The following is a 26637-nucleotide window of genomic DNA, read 5'->3' as shown; positions in this document are numbered from 1 at the left end:
GGAGTGGGACCTCCATCACCTACTACCTTACCTCGAGTCTGTTTAGCGGGAGCCACAACCTTGGTTTTATTTGCTCATATGCACGATATGCACGTTTTACTTCATGTTGCCTTCGGGTGTTTATTTCTGTATTGTACTCATATCGCGGATAGACTTATCTTGTGCCTGGTTGTTAGTGCCCGCCTGGACTATGTCGCAAACCTCTGGGTCCGTATCGGAGTACGGCCGAACTTCGTCACGGGTAGCTTAGTTGGGTGGCTCCCAATAAACTTGCTTGTAGCTTTGGGAATGGTCTTGTCGTGAGCCTCTGGTTTTGACACCAGGGTCGAGCGTGCGTATGGTTACATTTGGGCAACCCCTGCAGGGTGTACATCTTATCGATAAGCCGTGTCCGCGGTTATGGACGACTTGGAATTGTATGGCTTGATCATAGAACAACTTACACCTTATACTTGTTGCTAATAATTTTGCTAATAACTTGCGTAGTAATATAGCATTACTACAACCAATACCTATAAAATTTGACAACCGTTGAGTGCCTTTTACATTGCCTCTTCGCCTTGTTGAAGGGGATATGTGTATTTGGCTGGGTTATGCTTGTAGTAGTATATAGTTGGATCCTTGTATGCGCTCTCTTACCTTCTCTAAATAGACGGAAGTTGTAGCGTGTCTCTATAAGTATTAGTACAAGTTTTGTTGCCGCTAAACCCACCATATAGCCCGGCGAGAATAGCCTAGTTCTAGTCTCGCTGAGTACACGTGCTTTGGTACTCACGCTCTGCTTTCTATCTATCTTTCGGCAACCGTTGGCCCGACTTGCAGGTACGTTTCCTTGCGAGTATCCGACAGGAGGTTACTACGTGGAGTACGTTGATGAGGATGTTTCCGGTCCGCAGTGAGAGTTCCTTAGCAGCCTGAGATCCGTGGATATGGGCATCGTCTGATTTATGTTCTTGGCATCTTATGCCCATTTTGCATCTTGTCTGTACTCAGACGCTTTATTCGCTTCCGCATGATGTATGATGTATTGTTGGGATATGTATCCAATGAGTGTCATTTGCTATTTTGCTCATTAGAGCGTTGCTATATAACTTATTTCCATCTTTTGTGTCATAGACGTTATTGTTGTGATACTATATGCTGTATTTCACCCTTGTACCCTGTGCACCGTGCGTGTTTGTTTGGAGTGCACAGGAAGGTGAAGCACTCAGGCCTAGGACTAACCGTGAGCCTATGAGGTCGGTATTGTGTATGGGCGTGTCGAGCTTTGCTTGGCCTACCCATAAGCTTGGGAATGCGAGGCGACCTCACGGTCCCTTGTAGTGACCTCATACACAAAAACTCCTCATACCTGCGCGCTCTTACGTTCCCTACTCCTGGGGCTTACAGACTTGGTATCAGAGCCTTAACTGTCTATAGAAGCCCTTGCAGCGGACGAAGTTGTGTCTAGAACTGATATTTTTGTAGCTATTCAGGAAAAATATTCGTGAGAGTAGGAACTCATTCATTTTTACTTCTTACCCCACCCACCCACCCTCTGTAAGGAAGTGTAACGGCTTTGTTCTATCCTTACCTTGTTTCATCTAGGATATCACGTGTTTTGGGTCCGTAGTACCATAGGTGTTTGATTCAAAGTTTTAAAATGTTGCCTCTAAATCTTTTGGTTACAAGATCTATGAAGGTTGTTGAAAAATCTTTCTATCGCTTGTTAGCATGATCATGCTAACTTGTTGTTTGTTGTTCAAGTTCCTTTCCTTTGGAATTGTTTGATCAACTATCTTCTTTTGGCATAACTTGGACAGTGTTAGCACATAACATGTTCTGTTAACCTCTGCATATCTATATATATCACTATCTTGCGAGATTTGTGAAGTATTATTAATGCTATCGTTCTAATCGTCGTATGTTATGGCTACCACTTGTGTACTTGATTTCTCTTGTACCTTGATGATATCTATGTCATGCTCATGTTATTCTGTTGCAATTCAAAAGTTTCTTTAGTGCACTCATGTTGGATTTTCAAATCCTTCTGTGTACTAATCAAATTCTTGTTCATCAACAGGATGGCGCGCCCTCCTCCCCCACCACCACCTCCTCCACCTAAGATGGGCCAGGCAATGCTCCAGATGACTCAGTTGCTTGCACAGATGCAGCAGCATCAACATAATGTCGATCAAGCATACCGTCAAGGCAATGGTCGAGTGATGATACGAGACTTTTTTGCAGCTAAACCCTCGCACTTTTGATGCTACTACTCAGCCTTTGGATGCGGATGATTGGGTACGCGATGTGAATCGCATGCTCAACACAGCTGGAGTGGCCCCTGAAGATAAGGTGAAGTATGCAACACACTTGCTGAAAGGAGGGTCCGCAGCTTGGTGGGATCAGTATCAGGAGATGAGAGATGGTGCTGATGTCAGTTGGGACCAGTTTGTGGAGGCTTTTCGGAGTCATCACATCTCAGATGGCATTATGGAGCGCATGAAAGAAAAGTTCTGTCGCGCTTGTGCAGGGCAACAATGATGTGATCACCTATAGCTCACGCGCTCACAGATCTGGCTCGCTATGCTGGTGATGAGGCGTCAACTGATGCAAAGAAGCAGAAGAGATTCCGCGGTGGCCTCAAACCTTCTCTCAGATATGCTTTGACTCATGTGCCGGCCAAGACTTTCGATGAGCTAGTGAACAATGCAGTCAAGGAAGAGACAGGAAGACTTGCGTTCGAGGAATCGCGCAAGCATTCTCGAGATGTTGGTGGTACTTCTGCACCGACACCAAAGAGGAGGTTGTGGGTCCCTTATCCCACAGCTCCAGGAGCTTACCACATGCCAGCAGGGTATGCTCCCCACCCACCAGCTCTTCGCCCGCCAGCTCCTCGTCCAGCTTTCAGAGTCTCTCAGCCTCTGCCGAGGCCGCCACTTCCAGGACCTCCGAGACCGCCGGCTCCTCGCCCCGGTATCACGTGCTACAAGTGTGGGCAAGCTGGACACATCTCCACCTTCTGCACTCAGAAGCTGCCACCACCACCACCTCGCTCGACTTCGACACACGCGATGGTGCGTGCTCCTGCTCCGACCCGTGGCTTCTACTCCAACAACAAGCCAGGTTCGAAGGTTGTCCGAGTGAACAACATCAACTTTGAGCAAGCTCAGCAGTCTGAGGACGTCTTTCTTGGTACTTTACTCGTAAACTCTGCACCTGCAAAAGTTTTGTTCGATACAGGAGCTTCGCTTTCCTTCGTCTCACAAAAGTTTGCCCAAAGGAATAACTTATCTCTCGAGCACTTGCCCACTGTGCTCATGGTGCAATCCCCCGGAGCAAACACCAAAGCTTCTCAGATAAGCCATGGCAACCAAATTGAAATTGGAAATCATTGGTTCCTTGCCTCTCTCATCGAGCTTAATTCTTCAAGAATTGATGTCATCCTTGGTATGGATTGGTTGAAAATCAACAAGGCTGTCATTGATTGTGCTAATCACACAGTCACTCTTCCAACTCCAACCGGCCACATAGTCTATTCACCGACTCAGTCTCCGTCTGTTCAGCTATACTCCTTGAATGGCAATCATCTACCGGAGCTTGAACTTGTGCCAGTTGTCTGTGACTTCCCAGATGTCTTTCCAGAAGAGCTCCCAGGTATGCCACCTGACAGGGCAGTCGAGTTTGTCATCGAGCTTGAACCTGGAACGGCTCCTATCTCCAAGCGTCCTTACAAGATGGGCCCAAATGAGTTTCTTGAACTCAAGAAGCAGTTGGATGAATTGGAGAAGCTTGGATTCATTCAGCCCAGCACTTCTGCTTGGGGTTGTCCCACCATCTTTGTCAAGAAAAAGGATAAAACTGATCGGTTGGTGGTTGATTACCGCCCTCTCAATGACAAGACCATCAAGAACACATATCCTCTTCCTCAAATAAATGATCTCTTCGATCAACTTGCGGGTGCCGTTGTTTTCTCTAAGTTGGACTTGAGAAGCGGCTACGATCAAATCAAAATCCGCAAGGAGGATGTTCCAAAGACAGCTTTCAAGACTCGCTATGGCCTCTATGAGTACACAGTCATGTCCTTTGGTCTCACCAATGCTCCAGCAACTTTCTCTCGCCTTATGAACTCGGTCTTCCATGAGTACCTTGATAAGTTTGTGGTGGTCTATCTTGATGATATCCTTGTCTACTCCAAGTCTAATGAATAGCATGAAGAGCACCTTCGTCTCATTCTGACAAAGCTTCGTGAACACCGCCTCTATGTCAAGTTCTCCAAGTGTGAATTTTGGCTTCCTCAAGTTGTCTACCTTGGCCATGTGATTTCTGCAAAAGGCATTGCTGTCAATCCTGAAACTGTCAAGTCCATTGTTGAATGGCTCCCTCCAAAGAATGTCAAGCAAGTGAGAAGCTTCCTTGGTTTGGCTAGTTATTGCCGCCGCTTTGTTGAGAACTTCTCTAAGATTGCTAAGCCTATGACTGATCTCCTCAAGAAAGATAAGAAGTTTCTTTGGTCTCCACAATGCCAAGAAAGCTTTGAACTTCTCAAGAAGAAGCTCACCACGGCGCCAGTTCTTGTTCCTCCTGACGCTTCTAAGCCCTTTCAGATCTTTTGTGATGCTTCGCTTCAAGGACTTGGTGCCATCCTTATGCAAGAGCGTCAAGTCGTTTCTTATGCCTCTCGTCAGTTGCGCACTCATGAGCTCAACTATCCTACACATGATCTCGAGCTTGCAGCAGTGATTCATGCTTTGAAGCAATGGAAACACTACTTGTTGGGTAGGAAATGTGAGATCTTCACCGACCACAAGAGCCTCAAATACATCTTCACCCAACCCAACTTGAACCTTCGTCAAACAAGATGGCTTGAGAAAATCAAGGACTTTGATTTGACTATCTCCTACACTCCTGGCAAAGCAAATGTGATGGCTGATGCGCTGAGTCGCAAGTCATATTGCAATAATCTCATGGTGGATGAAGTTCCTTCCTCTCTCCTTGAAGATTTCCAGAAGTTGAATCTCCAAGTGGTTCCTCAAGGCTATCTTGCGAACCTTGTTATCGCTTCAACTCTTGAGGAAAGGATCCATCAAGCACAGTTGTTAGATGATGATGTCCAAAAAGCTAAGGCCAACATGCAAGAGCCGAAGTACAGTTCCTTCTCCCTTGATGATCAAGGCACTCTCTTCTTTCAAGGCCGCCTGGTTGTTCCCAATGATCCAAGCTTGAAAGAGTTGATTCTCAAAGAAGCTCATGAAACTCCTCTCTCTATCCACCCTGGAAGCACAAAGATGTATCATGATATCAAGACCACATTCTGGTGGACTGGTATGAAGCAACAAATAGCAAGCTATGTCTCAAAGTGTGACACATGTTGCCGAGTCAAGGCTGTGCATCAAAAGCCTTCTGGTATGCTTCAACCTTTGAAGGTTCCTGAATGGAAATGGGACAAAGTCGAGATGGATTTCATCACTGGCTTTCCAAAATCTTGCAAAGGCAATAATGCAATCTTCGTTGTGATCGACCGCCTCTCCAAGGTTGCTCATTTCCTTCCTGTCAAAGAGTCGATCTCGGCTAGTCAGTTGGCTGAGTTATACACCAACAGAATTGTCTCTCTTCACGGTGTTCCTTTGGAAATAAGCTCAGATCGTGGAAGCATCTTCACTTCCAAGTTTTGGGAAAGTTTTCAGCAAGCTATGGGAACTAAGTTGCTCTTTAGCACAGCTTATCACCCTCAGACTAGTGGTCAAGTCGAAAGAGTGAATCAAATCCTTGAGGATATGCTTCGTGCCTGTGTGATATCTTTTGGTATGAAGTGGGAGGATTGTCTTCCTTTTGCTGGGTTCTCATACAACAACAGCTATCAAGCCAGCTTGGGCATGGCACCCTTTGAAGTTCAGTATGGTCGGAAGTGTAGAACACCTCTGAACTGGTCTGGTCCCGGTGAAAGAAAATTCTTTGGTCCTGACATTGTACAAGAGGCTGAAGAACAAGTTCGAGTGATTCAAGAGAACTTGAAGATAGCTCAGTCCCGACAGAAAAGCTATTATGATAGCAAGCACCGCGACATGGTATACAAGCCTGATGATCTGGCTTACCTTCGTGTGACTCCGATGAGGGGAACACGTCGCTTTGGTATCAAAGGCAAGCTTGCGCCTAGATACATCGGCCCCTTCAAGGTTCTTGGCAAGCGTGGTCAAGTGTCCTATCAGTTGGAGCTTCCACCCAATCTCTCTTTGGTGCACGATGTTTTTCATGTCTCCCAGCTCAAGAAGTGTTTCAAAGATCCCGGCCGTGCAGTGGATCACGAGACAATCGATCTCCGTGAAGATCTATCTTATCAGGAGCATCCGATTCGCATCCTTGATGAAGCTGAGAGAAAGACCAGAAACAAATCTGTCAAGTTCTTCAAAGTTCAATGGTCAAACCACTCCGATAAAGAGGCAACTTGGGAACGCGAAGATATTCTTAGATCCGAGTATCCCGCTCTTTTCACATCTCCTTAGGAATTTCGGGGCGCGATTCCTTCTAGGGGGGCGAGTTGTAACATCCCAAGTGAGCTACCATCTTTACCTTACCATGTTTAGTGCATCATCTTTGCATTCATGCATCTCGTACATGTCACCATTGGTTTTTTTTATCAAATTGCATTTAGTTTATGTGCCACCTTTTATTTGCTTGTTGGGTTTTCTTCCTCTCTCTTGTTCTCTCTACATCACTTGTGATGTTCCAAGCAAGGCCAAACCATCACCATAACTTGATCTACTTTTCATATAGGTCATGCCAAAATTTCTTACTCGGGTTAATATTAAAGCCCTCCTAAATCTCCTCTTATTTTACAATTGTTTTTTTTATGAACAAATAATTTTGGAAACCCCAAATAAATTGTTTGGGTTCTGTTTTGGTTTGCTGAAAGTTGCAGGGTTTGAAAATAACATCTCTTCTTTTAACTCAAAACAGAATTGAACTTGTTTTCAAATGTAATAAAACCAGAAAAACAAAAGATAAAGGAAAACATAGCTAGCTAACCAATCTATCTAACCAGCTGGTCATGTTCTGTTGGAGAGGCGCAGCACATCCTCCCTTGCACGTGCTGCCCTGTTTTTGTTGCCTGGTCGTATTCTCGCTGGCGGAGGACGAACGCCGTAAGCCTCAAACTCACCTGCACCTGCCCTGCTTCCTTGTTCCTCCTCACCAACCCTGCAACAAACCCTAGCTCTCTTCCTCTTGCTGCTGCCGCCGTCTACTCTTGGCTTCAGCGAGAGACACCGAGAAAAGTTCAGAAAATTCAGAGTTTTCAGCTACAGAGTTTCGCCTCAGAAGGATGCCGCCGCGCCGTCGATCCTCGCCGTCGTTCCTCGCCGCCGTTCGCCGTACTGAGCGCGGGGATGGAGCCCCCGTGGCCTGGTCTTCCTCCTCGCTAAGTTCACGGAGCTGGAGCAGCTCCAGGACGTCTCCTTCGACCTCGTCTTCTTCCCGGAGCCAGCACGTCTTCTTCCTCATCTCCGACGACCCCGACGTCCTCGAGCTCACCCACTTCGCCATCAAGCCCAGGGTGAGCGCCACGACCTTTTCGCCATGCTTTCGCGCTCGTTGTCCCCGGTAGTTGGCATTCTGCTCGCGGCTGCTGTTGGGTTTGCCATGAACAGGAGCTCGTGTTTGATCTGTATCTGCACGATTTCTCGCGTTGGTGTTGCCTCACTTTGCAGCGTACACGTCTAGTATCACAATTCGCTGGTAGTTCAGTTGGTCCTGCTCTTATTCTAATTCCTGAAGTACAACGATCAAATCCCAATGGATGCAAAAGCTCATCTTTTTTCATCGTCCCAGTTTTCAGCACACATCCAATTCCTTTTCTTTCAGTTTCGTCAGTCTGCAGCGTAGATCTGCTCAAAACTTTCGCTCTAAGTTTCTATCACAATTTGAACACCATCCCAATTGCAGTCACGCCATATCTGATCCATTACATCCGGGTATCAAATACCAATAGAAGCAAACGCCCAGTTTACTTGTTTTTGCACGATCTGTTAGTTTTCTTTACAGTTTCAGAACATGTCCTGTGCTTGTTTTCAGTTCTGGTAATATCAAGCGCACCATGTCTTTCATCATCCATCTTTGCTTAGTGGCTTAGCCTGTCTCGTTTTCATCCAGCCAGGAAGAGTTCAATTCACCTCTTCAGCAGATAAATAAACGCATTTTAAAACTCAGTTTGGTTGCAGTTAGCCTTCCTGTGACGCTTTATTATTTTGCATCTGTATCTATTAAACAAGTCGAGCTAGTTCTACTGGCTGAAACCCTACATTGTTTTCCTGGAGACCAAGGATCAGTTTTGATGCCCCTGGTTTAAAACCAAAATTTTGCCAAACGTATTACTATATGATTAAAACTTGCATTTGCATAACTTCACTTTTATATTTCCAAATGCAGCAAATTTTATGTCTATTTTGTACTAGAAAAATGCAAGGAATCTGAATATTAAATTGTCATGCATCATATACCATTCCATGTCTCGGCCAAATGGAAATTACTAATCAGATTAAATGTTATGTGAGGGTTTACTCTTATATCTTGCTATTTAGAAGCCCCACTTAATTTTGCCAAGCATGAACCCCTTGCATATCACATGCCATGCATCATATTGCGCATTGCACTTCCTGTATTGATTTGCACACTTTATTTCTTTGTATGTGATTTGCTTCTTCGCGATAGACGCCGGTACCGAGGAGTGCCACGAGGAGTTTGCGTGCTACCCTGAGGAGGATATCGCTTGTGCCTCTACCGCTGATCCTGCAGGCGAGCCCTCCCTCCTTCACCTATTTTACATTTTCAGCTCTTGCTATCTATTTCTACCCTTATGTTGCGATTCTTTCGGGTCATGTGTCCTATTCCACTTGTTTACCATATTGAGCCGTGTTTCCCTTCCATTACCTATCAGATGTTGTTTGTTGTTTGATAAGCCTTGCGAGTCGTAGGCGTGCTTAGGGTCTTGTTGTTTATCTCGATATGTTATCGAGATATGTTTGGGTTGTTACATGTCTTATCTAGGGATAATGTTGGTGAAATTTAATCATGATGTTATTGCAACTAAAATTGAGGTGGGATAACTATTAATGCAGAGGCACCGGTGCGAGACACCTTTGTCGACCACTAGTGTCCCCTAGGACCCGAGTTCTTGTTATCCGTTCCGAGACTGAGCGCTCTACCCGTACGTGGGGGAGTGGGACCTCCATCACCTACTACCTTACCTCGAGTCTGTTTAGCGGGAGCCACAACCTTGGTTTTATTTGCTCATATGCACGATATGCACATTTTACTTCATGTTGCCTTCGGGTGTTTATTTCTGTATTGTACTCATATCGCGGATAGACTTATCTTGTGCCTGGTTGTTAGTGCCCGCCTGGACTATGTCGCAAACCTCTGGGTCCGTATCGGAGTACGGCCGAACTTCGTCACGGGTAGCTTAGTTGGGTGGCTCCCAATAAACTTGCTTGTAGCTTTGGGAATGGTCTTGTCGTGAGCCTCTGGTTTTGACACCAGGGTCGAGCGTGCGTATGGTTACATTTGGGCAACCCCTGCAGGGTGTACATCTTATCGATAAGCCGTTTGCGCGGTTATGGACGACTTTGAATTGTATGGCTTGATCATAGAACAACTTACACCTTATACTTGTTGCTAATAATTTTGCTAATAACTTGCGTAGTAATATAGCATTACTACAACCAATACCTATAAAATTTGTCAACCGTTGAGTGCCTTTTACATTGCCTCTTCGCCTTGTTGAAGGGGATATGTGTATTTGGTCGGGTTATGCTTGTAGTAGTATATAGTTGGATCCTTGTATGCGCTCTCTTACCTTCTCTAAATAGACGGAAGTTGTAGCGTGTCTCTATAAGTATTAGTACAAGTTTTGCTGCCGCTAAACCCACCATATAGCCCGGCGAGCATAGCCTAGTTCTAGTCTCGCTGAGTACACGTGCTTTGGTACTCACGCTCTGCTTTCTATCTATCTTTCGGCAACCATTGGCCCGACTTGCAGGTACGTTTCCTTGCGAGTATCCGACAGGAGGTTACTACGTGGAGTACGATGATGAGGATGTTTCCGGTCCGCAGTGAGAGTTCCTTAGCGACGACTCGAGATCCGTGGATATGGGCATCGTCTGATTTATGTTCTTGGCATCTTATGCCCATTTTGCATCTTGTCTGTACTCAGACGCTTTATTCGCTTCCGCATGATGTATGATGTATTGTTGGGATATGTATCCAATGAGTGTCATTTGTTATTTTGCTCATTAGAGCGTTGCTATATAACTTATTTCCATCTTTTGTGTCATAGACGTTATTGTTGTGATATTATATGCTGTATTTCACCCTTGTACCCTGTGCATCGTGCGTGTTTGTTTGAAGTGCACAGGAAGGTGAAGCACTTAGGCCTGGGACTAACCGTGAGCCTATGAGGTCGGTATTGTGTATGGGCGTGTCGAGCTTTGCTTGGCCTACCCATAAGCTTGGGAATGCGAGGCGACTTCACGGTCCCTTGTAGTGACCTCATACACAAAAACTCCTCATACCTGCGCGCTCTTACGTTCCCTACTCCTGGTGCTTACAGAATGGTTTCATTGTGATGCCCAAGGCCATCAACAGAGAAGTACTCACCATGCACAAAGCCACTAAGTACTGCTTTGTGATTGATACCTTGCAGCAAATGGGGCTGTTTGATCTTGTGTGTCTGAAGCCTGGTGACACAATGGGAGTTGGGTTATATTGCCCAATCCTTGTCCGTCAATTCCACTGCACCGTGTTCTTTCATGATGATCCCGCTCGCACCATGACTTGGATGACTGGACAAGAGAAGTACTCTTGCAATTACCTTGACTTCTGTGAAGCCATGGGATTTAGTGGTGGCCGTGCTCATGGTTTCAAGATTCACTCTCAGAAAAATTTCACTCATAGGGACATTGCTTTCTGCTATCCTCCTGAACCTACAGCTGGTCCTCCCACTATCTCTGGAATGTACTATTCTTATTTTGTGCTTGCCAGGCTCTTCCGTGAGAATCTCATCAGCAAGTCAGGAGATACAAGTGAATGTCGGGCCTACCATCTTAATCTCATGTGCTATTGTCGCCCTGAAAGCTTGAGGACTATTGATGGTTGTGACTTCCTCTACTGTGAACTGAGGCGCTCTATTCGCAACCGAATGACTCCAAACTATGCTCAGTATATTCAGCAGCTCATCAATAAAGTTGTGCCAACTCCCAACAACAAGAAAGGACAACTAATCAAGATGGAACCTTACAAGATTCCTCAGTAGGGAGATAGACCGGAAGTTCCATCTATGATGCCTTCTGAGCGTCGGTCTAAGGAGAGGCATGATCCTGCACCTAGCTCCAGCTATTCTAGGCGTCCCAAGCGTGCTGCCTCTCGCTTTTTGGCCAGCCTATGACAGATGTGCAGGAATACGAATGATGTTGCTCATCAAAGCCTTGCCTTGAACCAGGAGACTAGGAGGCGCCAAAATGAGTTCATGGCTGCAAGAAATCACCATGTTCCTCCTCCTGGACCTGAGATGGAGTCTGTGGTTGCACCAACTTGGGAGATGCCTCCCATTGGTGATGAGATGCTCCAGAACTTTGATCTCTCCCTATATGCTCATGGTGGTCTTCCTCCTAGGTCTGCTCAGGACCCTGATGCTGCTGGATATGGAGAAGATGATGATGAAGACAATGGAGACAATGAAGAGTATGGAGATGATGATGATGAGGATGGTGATGGTGATGGAGGCTCTCCATCTGCTGGGACAGAGTTCTATTGATGGGAGCGCTAGCATCCCTACTCTTTTCCTCGCCTTTTTGGTGTTCTGATGCCAAAGGGGGAGAAGAGAGTAGAGTCTAGGATCACGGGGTTCCTTGGTTGCACAAGCCATACTGATACTTTATTTGCTTCTTATTTGGCTTGTGCTTCTTTGCTAGCTTTTCATTTCCAGAACCATTTGCTACTTTGAATAATTCGTGTTTGGACAAGTATTTGCATGCTTAATCTCTATGTTAGGATGATTATGCTTTATGCTTATATATCTTGATATATACATGTCCATAGAATGCTTGTTTCCTAAAGATATTGGGGGAGCTTCTCATATTCCACAAATGGTGCACTTTGCATTCAAACGCAAATTCTCCAAGTGCACACATTATGGGGGAGCTGTCTTACTATCTTATATGGAATCAAGGTTTAAGCTTATCATAATATCTATATGTGACTCTAGCTCGGTTTGTCATCGTATACCAAAAAGGGGGAGATTGTAAGGGTATTTTACCCTTATCCATTATTTTGGTAACAATGACACCGTTGCTAGAGTATTTGGTCTAATACATGCCTATGAGATTATTCCCAGGTATTAGCCAAATAGGAATAATGGTGTATCAATGGAACAAGAAGGAAAAGGGAGACCCCCCACTTCATCAAAAATGAGGAAAGTCTCCTCAGCACATAGCCGGTCACAGGACCGGTCAGACCGGCTATGGCATCGGCTGGCCCGGCGCCGACCGGCCTCCAGACCGGTGCACACCGGAAAGGTTCCAGGGGACTTCTCCCTTAGCCTGGTGCCTGCCTGGCTGGCCGCCCGATTTTGACCCGGGTCGTCCGGTCTCATGCCCGGTCAGACCAGGCTATGGACCGGCTGTCCCGGCTCGGACGGCTTCTGCTCTGGTGGCAACCGAGAGCCATGTACTGCGCGACAAGACCTGCCCCGGTGCATACCGGCCCTGGCGCTGATGCCTTCCGGGAGACGTACTGGAAGACACGGAGTTGCCCCCGGTCTCGGTCCGGTCTGCCGCCCGGTTTGGACCGGCGGGTCCGGTCCCTTGCCCGATCCGGCCGGGTGCCTGACCGGGCGCTCCGGCGCCGACCGAGCTCCGCGCTGATTGCAACCGGAGGGAGTACTGCGCGGTTTGGACCGGCGGGTCTGGTCCCTGGCCCGGTCTGACCGGGCCCTACACCGGACGCTCCGGTCTGTGGCCCGGTTGACCGGGAATCTCGGGAGAAAGCTGAGTTGGCAAGATGCCAACGGCCATATTTCAAGTGACACTATATATACCCCTTCTCCTACCTCTGAAGGGGTAGGCACTACACTACAAGATGTTCTTGAGATCTCTCTCTCATACTCCATTGTTAGAGACACCAACCTTGCACTCAAGTTGCAAATCATTACCAAGAGTGCCGATCTGAATTTCGATGATCTAGTCTCCTATGTGGCCGCCAATGAAAACATGGCCAAGACAGGAAAAAGGCTCATGGCGATGAACCGTGTGGATGAAGCCTCACGCAACCATGAAGCATCACACAACCTTGCTCTCAAAGCTAAAGCTGACCATGGAAGAGAAGAAGACTATGAAATTGAAAAGATGAAGAGATGACTTCAACTAGTGACATTGCTACTGACTTTGCTTTCTTTGCCAAGAAGTACAAGGCAAAGTTCCCAATGCTCAATGACAAGAAGAAGAAGAGAACCTGCTACAACTGTGATGAAGATATCCACTTTGCAAATGAGTGCCCTTGTGAGAAAAGGGTAGACAAGCCAAAGTTTGTCAAAGGGGTCAAGCCAAGATTGAAGCCAAACCCAATCAACGATCGATACAAGAAGAACAAGGGAAGAGCCTTTGTTGGGGCCGAGTACATCTCCGATGAAGAAGAGGAAGATGAGGAGAGGGAGGCCGGAGTGGCCGGTTTGGCTTTCTCCAAGCCCGGGTCACTCTTCACATATGACTACTCCAAGGACTACTCCACGGAGAATGATGTCGGTTCTTCCTTCATGGCAAGAATGACTCAAGATGATGACTCCGATGATTCTCTCCCCTCTACGATCGTTGGCTCTTGTCTAATGGCAAGAGAAACCAAGGTAATGGAATCTCCACCTTCCCTAACTAGTGTTCTTGATGATGAATCTAAAAATCAAGAAGAATTAGCCATGCTTAAGGAACTTTACAAAGTTAGATGCACCCTTCATGGTGAAGCTCTTGTCAAGTTTGATTTCTTGATGGACTCCCTCAAAGAAAAGGACGAGTCCATTGAGGAATTAGAATATCATTTGAATGATAAGGAACGCAGATTCAATCTCCTAAGACAAGAGCTAAAAACCGAAAGGTGCATATCTCAAGGCCTTAAGCAACGAATTGAAACTTATGAACTAGATAAAGTTAAGGATCTTGAAACTATTGAAAGGGCTCAATCATTGACCCAAGAGCTCAATGCCTCAAAGGAGGAGCTTGAAGTTGCTCATACTTCTCTCACTAGGGATCTTGACCACCTTGAAAGAGCTAACAAGCTTGTTAAGGATGAGGTCAATAAACTTGGAGAGAACCATGATCTACTCCAAGAAACCTACTCGAAGGCTCTTGAATCAATGAATGATCCCATTATTGATAAAGATGTTGCTAGTTCATCCACCTCCTTCACTAGTGAGCATGCTAAGCTTGTTGCGGAACATGTTCGTTTACAAGAGGAACTATCTTTGCATGTTGAGACCAATACATATCTTGAATCTTTGGTAACCAAATATGGTCTCAACTATCATCCTAATGAATCGGCTTGTGAGCAAGCACCTATTCTTGAGGGAAATGTTAGGTTGAAGAAGGAACTTACCAACTTCACCACAACCAAGAATAAGATGGGATTGGATGACCTCTTGAGTAAGCACAGGTCAAACAATCAAAAGCATGGACGTGGGTATGTTCCCAAGCCCTACAAGAAGAACAACTACAAGAAGGAGAAGCCCGCTCAAGAAAAGAACAAGAAGGTCACTAATGATGGCAAAGCCCCAAAGGACAAAGCCACTAGTGGTGACCGCACGGGGCCAAACAATCACTATGCTTTATTTATTGATTATTATGGTGATGTTTATGCTAACTATGTTGGCCCTTGTAATGGCTATGCTTATAGAGAGTACTCAATTTGGGTACCAAAAGATATTGTTGCCATTGCAAAGGAACCCATTAATCGATGGGTTCCTAAACTCTCTACTTGATTTTGTAGGGGTATTCCTCCGGTGGTCCAAAATGGGTGTTTGATAGTGGATGCACCAATCATATGACCGGAGGAAGAGGTGTGCTTGATCAATTCATTGAGGATATCAACAAGAAGTCAAGCATCACCTTTGGTGACAACTCAAAGGGAAAGGTACTTGGGTATGGCAAGGTGGCAATCTCTAAGGACTTGTGCCTTGAGACGGTCATGCTTGTTGAATCCCTTGGCTATAACTTACTTTCTATATATCATCTTGCCAATGCCGGTTACAGTTCATATTTTACTAAGTATTATGTGAAAGTCTTTAGGAGTGACAATCTCAAATTGGTCCTTGTTGGATATGTGGAGAACAACCTTTACGTGGTTGACCTCTCGAAAGAGAGCCCATCTCTCTCCACATGTCTAATGGCAGCCAAACATGACGAAGGTTGGTTGTGGCATCGCCGCCTTGGTCATGTCAACATGAGAAATCTTAGACAACTCCTAAAGGGTGAGCGCATTGTTGGACTAACCGGCATTTATTTTGAGAAAGATCGTGTATGCAGTGCATGTGTAGCCGGAAAACAACTCAAGAAGAGTCATCCTATCAAGAGCATAGTCACCACATCTAGGCCTTTGGAGCTCCTTCATTTGGATCTCTTTGGGCCATCACATTATGATACTCTTGGTGGAAGCAAGTACGGACTCGTCATTGTCGATGATTACTCAAGATACTCTTGGGTCTTTCTCCTCAAATCTAAGGATGAGACCCATAGAGAGTTCATTATCTTTGCCAAGAAGGCTCAACGGATGTATGAATCTGAGATCAAGGCAATAAGGACCGACAATGGCACCGAGTTCAAGAACTACACTATGCAAGAGTTTGTTGATGATGACGGCATCAAGCATGAGTTTTCAGCTCAGTACACCCCTCAACAAAATGGTGTTGTTGAAAGGAAGAACCGGACTATCATTGAGATGGCAAGAACCATGTTGAGTGAATTCAACTCACCCCACAACTTTTGGGGAGAAGCCATCTCTACAACTGTCCACTACTCCAACCGGCTCTTCCTCCGCCCCCTCCACAACAAAACTCCATACGAGCTTCTCACAGGTAACAAGCCTAATGTCATGTACATTCGTGTCTTTGGATGCAAATGTCTTGTTAAGAACAATAAAGGGAAGCTTGGTAAATTTGAAACTAGAACCATAGAGGGCATATTTGTTGGATATGCGGAGAGCTCCCACGCCTATAGATACTACAACCGGTCCACTGGGACTATGAAGTATCTTGTGACGTGGTGTTCTTGAAGGATAATGGCTCCCAAGTGGAGCAAGTTGTTCCATGTGTTGCAGGTAATGATGATGATCCATCTAGTGCCATCCAGCATATGGGCATTGGACACATCCGGCCCATGGAAGTTCATAATGATGATCAAGATGATGGAATAGAAGTATCAAGCTCACCTCAAGTTGAGTCTTGCTCAACTCAAGTTGAGCCATCAAGTGCAACTCAAGATTTATCCTCTACTCAAGATGAGTCACATTCTGAAGAACAAGAAGAAAGCCCTCAACCCACTGAGCAAGACCATGATGATGATCAAGAAACATCCTCAACTAATGTTCAAGCTCAAGTTGTCCCCCATAATCAAGTATTAGCAAGAGATGAATTTATTGATCATGAAGGAACCATTCGGAAAATCAAGGATGCTACAAGGGCAAGTGACATGAAAGTAGATCAAGTCTTTGGTAGCATCTCAAAAGGAGTGGTAACTCGTAGACACCATGCATTACTTATCACTTATTGTCAACATCATGCTTTTGTGTCTAGTTTTGAGCCACTCAAGGTACATGAAGCCTTGGTTGATCCGGATTGGGTTATTGCAATTGGTGGATATTTTCACTAAGCCTTTGGATGAAGCCCGGTTTGTGAACTTGAGAGGAGCACTTGGTAAACTTGATCCTAAAAACTTAGATTGAATAACTTCTTGCACTATATTCTTGCATTTATCTAGCTATCTAGTTTAGAGGTGTAACACCCCAAATTTCAAAACAAAGAGAAAATGAATTTCCTTTTTTCCAAAAATGAGAACCAACAAAAACTTTTCTTACTTTGGATGTTATGCATAGTGTTCATACCTAATCCCTGTGTTTTGCCATGATGAGTGTTACTATGCTTATGTGCTAAACCCTAAAACCCTAAAGTGATCAAGTGAAGATCACCAACCAAATAAAATAAAAGAAAAAGAAATCAAATAAGAAAAACCTTAAATCCTACCCTTCTCAAAAATCTTTTGGATCTAGTTTGAGAAACCAAAATAAAGAAAAAGACATATATAGGCATATAGCCCTAATAGGTAAATCTTGAACCCTACCTTTATTATTTTTGCTAAATGGTGGTGAACCATTGTGAACCCCACTAAACCCTAGACCTCATACTCTCTTGTCACAAATCTTTGAAAAACCAAAATAAGAAGAGGTGATTTTAAATAAGAAAAAGGGGCATATGCAAGCCCATGGCTACTTTGTGTAAAAACTAAAACTTTGTTTGCTTACCTTGTGTAGATGATTGGAAATACCTCAACACACTCAACCAGGTACTTACCAACCAATTTAAGTAAGAATCAAAATAAAATCCATCTTATGCATAGAGGCATATGTGGCACCTAGCCAAACTATCAAATCTTGACCTAGCCACCTCCATTGTCCTAAAATGGTTTGAACCTTTCACCCAACTCAATCTAACACCAAATAAACCTCACTCTTGTCAAAGTGAAGCAAAGAAAAATAAAAGGATAAAAGTTAGAAAATCACAAAACCCTTACATATGGTTTATGCCATTTTTCTAAATCTTTGACCTAGATTATTTTTGGTCTTCACCATTAGTTGTATTATGTTACTAAACACTTAGTACAACTTTTTGAATCAAAGAAACACAATTCAAATGAATTTCAAACTCAAATTGTGCTCACATGTGATATTGGTCAAATCTGCCAATTATAGTCTGGTCACTACTTTGAGCCCTTGAAATTCAAAATTTTCAAACAAAACTTGCTCAATTCTTTGCATGTCATCCAAGAGGACATCAAGATGAACAACTTTGGTAAAGACAACCATGCCAAATTCACTTTGGATCAAAATCTATGCTCATGTAAAGTTAGGACTTTTTAATATGAGGAACAATCTCACACATAGCCAATTTGCAATTCTTGAAATTTCTAAATTCCACCCCCACCTCTCTTTCTCTCTGGTCATTTACAACTCACCCAACTACAACTTTTCCAAATCTTGCAACCTTGTGAACTCATTTGAATTTGGGCAAAATTTGTAAAAATACAAATAGGGAACAAGCAACACTATTTGAATTAGTGCTCTACCTCAAACTAACCTGCCCCAAACTAACCTACATGTCCCCTTGTCCCATCTCTTCATCACTCCACCACAGAAACCCTAAGGAGGGCAAGCTAACTAGCAAAGACATGGCCATGCCGGCCATGTCACCACCATGGTGCACCCTCCTCTCTTCTCCTTCCCCTCAACCCTGGCCACCACGTCTCTGAGCTCCACCTCACCTCCCTACCCCTGCCTATGCACGCCATGGTCACGGAGAACGCCGACAGCTGCCAGAGATCGCGCGCCCAGATCACCCAGACCATGCCGATGACGTCGCGCGGGTACGCCCAAGGACGCCCAAGGACGCGCACTGGACACGCGCCGCGCCACCACCTCGCTCACGCCCTGGACCTCCTCTCGACGCGTGGCGCATCGCCACATATGCCCAAAGCCGCCAGACACGCTCTTGACCGCGACCCGTGACCGCCGCCGCCGGAGACGACGACACGATCCCGCCGCCGCCGCGCCAGTACAAGCCATCGCCCGACCGTCGTACACCTCGCCGTACCGCGCCATTAATGCTCCAAGGACCGCCGTGACGTCGCCTACCTCCTGCGCACCTTCCTCGCTCCTTCGACGCCCTGGAACGACGACCTCGCCGTTGACCTCGTCCGCGCCTCGCAGCACACTCGCCCTCTATAAATACCGAGCTCCCCTCGGCCATCCAAGCACACCAGCAGCCTCCCCACTCTTCCCTCACCCTCCTCGACCATTTCCCCTTCTCGATTCATCACCGGAGCTCCCCAATTTAGCCGCCGGAGCCCGCCGATGACCTCATCTCGCCGGCGTCGATTCGGGCCACCTCAAGCGACGCCGTTGGTACCGGCGCACTCACCGTCGACGACAACCTCCTCCTGCACCGTCGCCACCCCTCGCCGGAGCTCCACCCGGCCGCCGACCCCCTACCTCCGCCGCTCCGGCAAGCATCTCCCCCGACGAAGACGACGCTCCTGCACCGCCCGATCCGCTTCTGATCCAACGGTGCGCATCGCAGCGTACCGATTCGGGTGAGTCACTCGCTGACGGGTGGGGCCCGCTGTCAGCTGGCCCGCAGCGTTAGCTGGGCCGGCCCAACTCTTCTTTGCTGCGTTTCAAACTGATTCGGCCCAATTTCTTTCCCGCCAGCCCGTTTAGTCAAATTTGATTTAATTCATTTCAAACAAATCTAATACTGACCCCCACTTTGAAAATTCATAAAATCTGTTTGGCTTGGCCAAATTTAACAAATTGCATATTGTTGGAAAGCTAGTTAAAAGTTCTACAACATGCCACTGGTCCCACTTCAAGATCTGTTGTAGAAATAATCTGATAAAAAGATGAAGGCAGGGACTTTTCCCTATTCAAATAATTATTAAAAATCAACCAAAATAGATATTAAGTTAATTCCAACTCCAATAGCTCACTGTTGACTTACACTAATTGTTTCTGCAACAATATGCCATGCTTACTTTGAATGATCATGGCCTAGCTTAATTAAAGAGCTATATGGCTATTTCTAGTCAAAGATATTGTCCAAAACTATTAATAAATCACATGGGAGTTTTTCTCTCATTTAAATCTTGTCATGAACAATTCAAAATGAGGTAGAGACTCTGGTCATATATGTCTCATATGAATTGTTGATGATATTAACTCACCTCAATAGTAGTTGTTAACTTAGTTACAACTATGTGTTAAATCATATGAGAGTTATTCCTCTCATTTAAATCTTGGTCTCAAGTAATTCAACATGAGGTAGTGACCATGGTCTATAAAATCTCATATTGAGTTATTTGGTGACATTAAATCACTACCATGTTAGTATTAAATTGCATGAGGTATGGAACCTCATTTAAATCATATTCTCGGATGATAAGTATGAAGAGGTTGACTTTGGTCAATCTAGGTCATATCTTATTCATAAGAGAAATTAAATCTTAATAAGATAATGAGAGGAAATTATTTCTCTAAGTAATTAAAAGTAACACCTAAGTTAGTATGAGAGGAAATTATTTTTAAATAAAAAAAACAACACACCTATCCACTTAATAGTAATGTGTGATGCTAGTTTAATTGGGTAAAGTATATGAGGTGTTTCACTTCATTTAAATCTTGTCCCAAGTACTTTCATATGAAGTTTGGACCCCTGGTTAAATGCTCTCATATGAAATATTTGGAGATTTTAAATCATTTGTAGAAGTGTTAAATAGTATGAGGTACTCTACCTCATTTAAATCATTTTCTCAAATGATGATGATGAATGGTTGACTTAGGTCAACATGAATTCATGTGTGATTGTTTGAGAAATTAAATCTTAAGAAGATTTCAATGAGAGGAAATTATTTCTCAAGAACCATATGGAAACTATCATTTACATATATAATGAGAGGAAATTATTTGTCCTCAAGCAACACCACCAATGCACCCTAATTATATTAATTGTGTGCTTAGAGTAGCTTGTGTGAATATGTGTGATAGCCATTGAATTAGCTTGGTGATTGTATCCTCGTATTCGTATTTTAGACGCTAGTACCAGAGACTATCAGGAGGAGGAGGTCTTCTACGAAGAGGAAGGAGAAGAAGATCACTTTGACCACCTCAACAACCAAGGCAAGCTAACACCTATGCAAGCTAGACTATTGCAAGTTATAATGTTGCAAGATAATACTCTTGCAAAGTGCAAAGCTCACCATGAGCAAGGCATTACCCATTTACTTTATGTTTATGATCCTATTTCCCAGTTTTATTTTACCAGCCTTACTTACTTTTGTTTTATCAAAGTACTTGTTGATTCATGATTCACTTGGTCTAGATATAGAGTAGAACAAGAGCACCAAACTTAGCCTAGAAAGATATAAGCTAGTTAGCACCCCTCATGACTAGTTGCTGGTGCTAACAAATAAAAGTGACTACTCTAGATGGGAACTTGTGAAATGAAATGACTTTGAAAACCTTGGAATGATGAGTCATTCTATTGAAAGATTTTGAAGGTGATTATGACTTGTGAATGACATGGTGAACTTTACAAAAGCTGATGGTTGGGTTCGGATGCGATACCATTCCAATTTTGCAAGTACCCCCACAATACCCGATATGGGTAGGGCTTAACTAGAAGTTTATGTATCTTAGTATGGGTTCCCTCTAAACAAGCGTCATCGGGGTTATGCCAAGGGCTGCCTCCAAAGAAATATGAAATGATGTGAAATGACGTGAAATGAGGTGAATGTCCGGCCCAAGCCCTGTGCAGTTCCCAGGCTGACGGTTTGTCTTCACTGGGAGGCCAAGCTCATGGGGAGAGGTGCCTATACTAGGGTATGTAAGTGAAAGGTTATGGTTGGTAGTCCGCACACGGAGTGTGATAAATCGGGGCCGATTAACCCCGACGGATTATTGCAAATGTTGTGGCACAAGTGTACGACCTCTCGCGAGTGTAGAACTATTCGAATAGCCGCGTCCACGGTTATGGACGGTTGGAAAGGCCATACTGTTCCGTCATCGAATTTTTCAAAAATGTGACATGTGAAGGGTGGCTTGTGATTTGAACTTGAAATGGCGACTTTGACTTGAAACACAATTGAGTTGTGGGAATGACACTAATGTTCCCACTTGAGTTAGTTAGCACATGAAGAGTTGTTTACTAAAATGTTTGTGAACTAAAATTGGCTTTATGCAAAAGAAACTAGAGCTTAGCATCCCCCTTACTAGAAATGTTAGTACTTACATTAGTATTAGTTTGCGAGTACTTTGAAGTACTCACGGCTTTGTCCCTGGCTATTCAAATGGCCGGACTATGAAGAGGAACAGCGAGTATGAAGAGGATGGACAGCGGGACGTCTACGACAACTAGGACTACTCCCGACGTCAAGCGTTGGCCTGTGGACTAGAGAGTCCCTTATCTTTACGCTTCCGCTATGTATTTGTGATGTGTGTTGAAACAATAGTTCAACTATTATTGTAATATTGGATCATGTGATCTATTTGTAAGACGACTATGATATGTAATGAATGATGACTTATGATATTCAAGCTCGTTATGTCTCGCAACAACAATATTCCCGGGATTGCGATGTATGGCATAACGAGCATCCGGACTTAAAAATCCGGGTGTTGACAAGTTGGTATCGAGCCATTGTTTGACCTTAGGAGACCCTAGTTAGAATGGACGTCTGAAAAACTTAGTTTCAAAAACCAATGAAGTGAATATTTGTGCAAACTTGTTCTTACTCTTATCCTTGAGATCTTTTTCAAAAAAAAGAAATCTATACTCTACTCTCTTTGCAAGCCTACATAAAATTTTGCACACTTGACTACTTCTTTAACTTACTTATCCTAATTGCTCACAGATGGAGTACCAATGGGAGATCTATCAGCTTGGTCCCGGAGGCGACCTAAAGTTCGAAAAGGATTTGAAGCAACTAGTGGAATATCTAGGCCACCCGTATCCTGAGTTCTTCGGAATACCCCTCAACAACCACTCCGGAGAACCACCTCAGTGGGAAGTTTCTACTGATCTACGAAGGAAGCTTGGAGCCCCGGTATGGGAAACCATCTGGTTTTCTGTAACGGGAAACACTTGGGAGGAAGGACTAGTCAGAGCTATGCAAGAAGCAATTTTCCGTTTGTGTGGACAAAATGAGAACAAGATCAAGAACACTCGTTTCATCTACTACCCAAGACATGACTCCATGGGAAGACCGATGACCATGCCCCCGCATAAGGAGAGGAACCACTATGTAACACACCAGGACTTCAGGCTGTACGAAACCCGCAGGGATTTGGACAACGCCCTCGCCTCTCGCCAAGCACATCACCCGTGAAGACGAAGAATCCACCCGGAAGAGTATTATCACCCCAGCACTTAAGTAGGTGTGAGTTGTATCAGGATCCCCTTGTATCGTAGAGCGAATGAATGGTTCTTCAAACCAATGGTGTGTTAGATTTGTAATGTGTGATGTTTGGTATGAATGAAAAAGTGTTGTTGGTTTTTACCCCCTCAACACTACTCAATTTTCAAGTTTTGAACTTGTGAACTTTAATTCAAACAAACCGTAGAAATTTCCCTCTTATCTTATCATCTACTCCGATACTCAGATGGCCCCACCAACCCGCAGCGCCACCCAAGACGCCATGATGCAGATGCTAGAGATGATGATGGCCGACTGAGAAGCCGAGAGAGCTGAACGCCAGGCCAACATTGCTGCACTGCAGCTGATTGCTCAGAACAATAATGGCCATGGAAACCACGACCACCTTGGGTCAAAACTAAAGAACTTTCAAAACACCAACCCACCTATTTTCAGCAAGACCGAAGAGCCCCTCGATGCTGATGACTGGCTCCAGACAATGGAGAACAACCTCGAAGTTGCGCAAGTTGAAGCCACAGAGAAAGTACCGTTCGCCACCCACTATCTCGTCGGGACCCGCACGAGCTCGGTGGACCAGCGCCCGCGCAATGAATGCTGGATAGATGATGACCTGGGAAGACTTCAAGCTAAAGTTTAGCAAGTATCACGTGCCCCAAGGACTGATCAAGATGATGAGAGACGAGTTCCGCGAACTCAAGCAAGGCAGAATGTCTGTGGTGGAATACCGCGACGGAGTTTCTCACTCTGTCAAGGTACGCCCGGATGAGACCGACACCAACGAGAAAAGGAAGGAGAGATTTCGAACGGACGCACGACCGCACGAAATGCAAGCTGTGTTAGTGAACATTCCGTTCGCTGACTTAGAAGCCCTAGTGGACTCAGCCATACAGATGGAAGGAAAGCTGCATCAGGCCAATGAGAACCGCAAGCGCAGGATGATGAACCAGAGTGGACCCCACCATACCCAGAAGTACCGCAACAACTCATCTGGAGGATATACTCCAAAGGACAACAAGCCCCCTGCACAGAACTACCGCCCAAAATACACCCACAACCACGGAGGACCCCCGAAGCCCGGAGGCAACAACAACCACAATCGCACCAACAACAACAACAGCAACAACAACAACAACAACACTGCCCCAAAGACTGGAAGTAATGCCATCCCCATCAACCCCAAGGACAAGTCAACCATAACTTGTTATGAATGTGGAATTGTGGGACATTACTCCAACGAGTGCCCCAAGAGACTCGCCAAGATTGCCGGCAACCCCGCTGCACCTCGCTCGGAACCAACGCCGCTTTGCCGCAAGAAGGAACCGGAATAACAACAACGGCCGCTACTACAACATGACCGCCATCGAAGCCCAAGAAGCACCTCGGGCCATGCCAAGTATGTCTTCCTGTTAAATCATATCGCCCAATCTCTCTTAGGAACCTAACTTTTCTTAAAATCTCGGGACGAGATTTGTTTAAGGGGGAAGGGTTTGTAACACCCCAAATTTCAAAACAAAGAGAAAATGAATTTCCTTTTTTCCAAAAATGAGAACCAACAAAAACTTTTCTTACTTTGGATGTTATGCATAGTGTTCATACCTAATCCCTGTGTTTTGCCATGATGAGTGTTACTATGCTTATGTGCTAAACCCTAAAACCCTAAAGTGATCAAGTGAAGATCACCAACCAAATAAAATAAAAGAAAAAGAAATCAAATAAGAAAAACCTTAAATCCTACCCTTCTCAAAAATCTTTTGGATCTAGTTTGAGAAACCAAAATAAAGAAAAAGACATATATAGGCATATAGCCCTAATAGGTAAATCTTGAACCCTACCTTTATTATTTTTGCTAAATGGTGGTGAACCATTGTGAACCCCACTAAACCCTAGACCTCATACTCTCTTGTCACAAATCTTTGAAAAACCAAAATAAGAAGAGGTGATTTTAAATAAGAAAAAGGGGCATATGCAAGCCCATGGCTACTTTGTGTAAAAACTAAAACTTTGTTTGCTTACCTTGTGTAGATGATTGGAAATACCTCAACACACTCAACCAGGTACTTACCAACCAATTTAAGTAAGAATCAAAATAAAATCCATCTTATGCATAGAGGCATATGTGGCACCTAGCCAAACTATCAAATCTTGACCTAGCCACCTCCATTGTCCTAAAATGGTTTGAACCTTTCACCCAACTCAATCTAACACCAAATAAACCTCACTCTTGTCAAAGTGAAGCAAAGAAAAATAAAAGGATAAAAGTTAGAAAATCACAAAACCCTTACATATGGTTTATGCCATTTTTCTAAATCTTTGACCTAGATTATTTTTGGTATTCACCATTAGTTGTATTATGTTACTAAACACTTAGTACAACTTTTTGAATCAAATAAACACAATTCAAATGATTTTCAAACTCAAATTGTGCTCACATGTGATATTGGTCAAATCTGCCAATTATAGTCTGGTCACTACTTTGAGCCCTTGAAATTCAAAATTTTCAAACAAAACTTGCTCAAGTCTTTGCATGTCATCCAAGAGGACATCAAGATGAACAACTTTGGTAAAGACAACCATGCCAAATTCACTTTGGATCAAAATCTATGCTCATGTAAAGTTAGGACTTTTTAATATGAGGAACAATCTCACACATAGCCAATTTGCAATTCTTGAAATTTCTAAATTCCACCCCCACCTCTCTTTCTCTCTGGTCATTTACAACTCACCCAACTACAACTTTTCCAAATCTTGCAACCTTGTGAACTCATTTGAATTTGGGCAAAATTTGTAAAAATACAAATAGGGAACAAGCAACACTATTTGAATTAGTGCTCTACCTCAAACTAACCTGCCCCAAACTAACCTACATGTCCCCTTGTCCCATCTCTTCATCACTCCACCACAGAAACCCTAAGGAGGGCAAGCTAACTAGCAAAGACATGGCCATGCCGGCCATGTCACCACCATGGTGCACCCTCCTCTCTTCTCCTTCCCCTCAACCCTGGCCACCACGTCTCTGAGCTCCACCTCACCTCCCTACCCCTGCCTATGCACGCCATGGTCGCGGAGAACGCCGACAACTGCCAGAGATCGCGCGCCCAGATCACCCAGACCATGCCGATGACGTCGCGCGGGTACGCCCAAGGACGCCCAAGGACGCGCACTGGACACGCGCCGCGCCACCACCTCGCTCACGCCCTGGACCTCCTCTCGACGCGTGGCGCATCGCCACATATGCCCAAAGCCGCCAGACACGCTCTTGACCGCGACCCGTGACCGCCGCCGCCGGAGACGACGACACGATCCCGCCGCCGCCGCGCCAGTACAAGCCATCGCCCGACCGTCGTACACCTCGCCGTACCGCGCCATTAATGCTCCAAGGACCGCCGTGACGTCGCCTACCTCCTGCGCACCTTCCTCGCTCCTTCGACGC

General features: G+C 44.9%; 1 protein-coding gene across 2 annotated transcripts; it reads left to right on the top strand.

The window, feature by feature from the left end:
• Positions 1-7062: 7062 nt before the first annotated feature.
• Positions 7063-10256, top strand: LOC124687099. 2 transcript variants are annotated; one of them, XM_047220940.1, is made up of 3 exons: positions 7063-7531; positions 8686-8768; positions 9990-10256. In XM_047220940.1, exons 1-3 carry the CDS (start codon positions 7301-7303, stop codon positions 10087-10089), a joined length of 414 nt encoding a protein of 137 aa, XP_047076896.1. In that variant the 5' UTR covers positions 7063-7300; the 3' UTR covers positions 10090-10256. The 2 variants fall into 2 exon arrangements, with proteins under 2 accessions (XP_047076896.1, XP_047076895.1); XM_047220939.1 differs by having other exon boundaries at positions 8686-8769; positions 10013-10256.
• Positions 10257-26637: the final 16381 nt, after the last annotated feature.

This window comes from Lolium rigidum, chromosome 2, assembly GCF_022539505.1.
Source record: "Lolium rigidum isolate FL_2022 chromosome 2, APGP_CSIRO_Lrig_0.1, whole genome shotgun sequence".
NCBI lineage: Eukaryota > Viridiplantae > Streptophyta > Magnoliopsida > Poales > Poaceae > Lolium > Lolium rigidum.
This window is presented reverse-complemented; position numbering and strand designations above follow the sequence as displayed.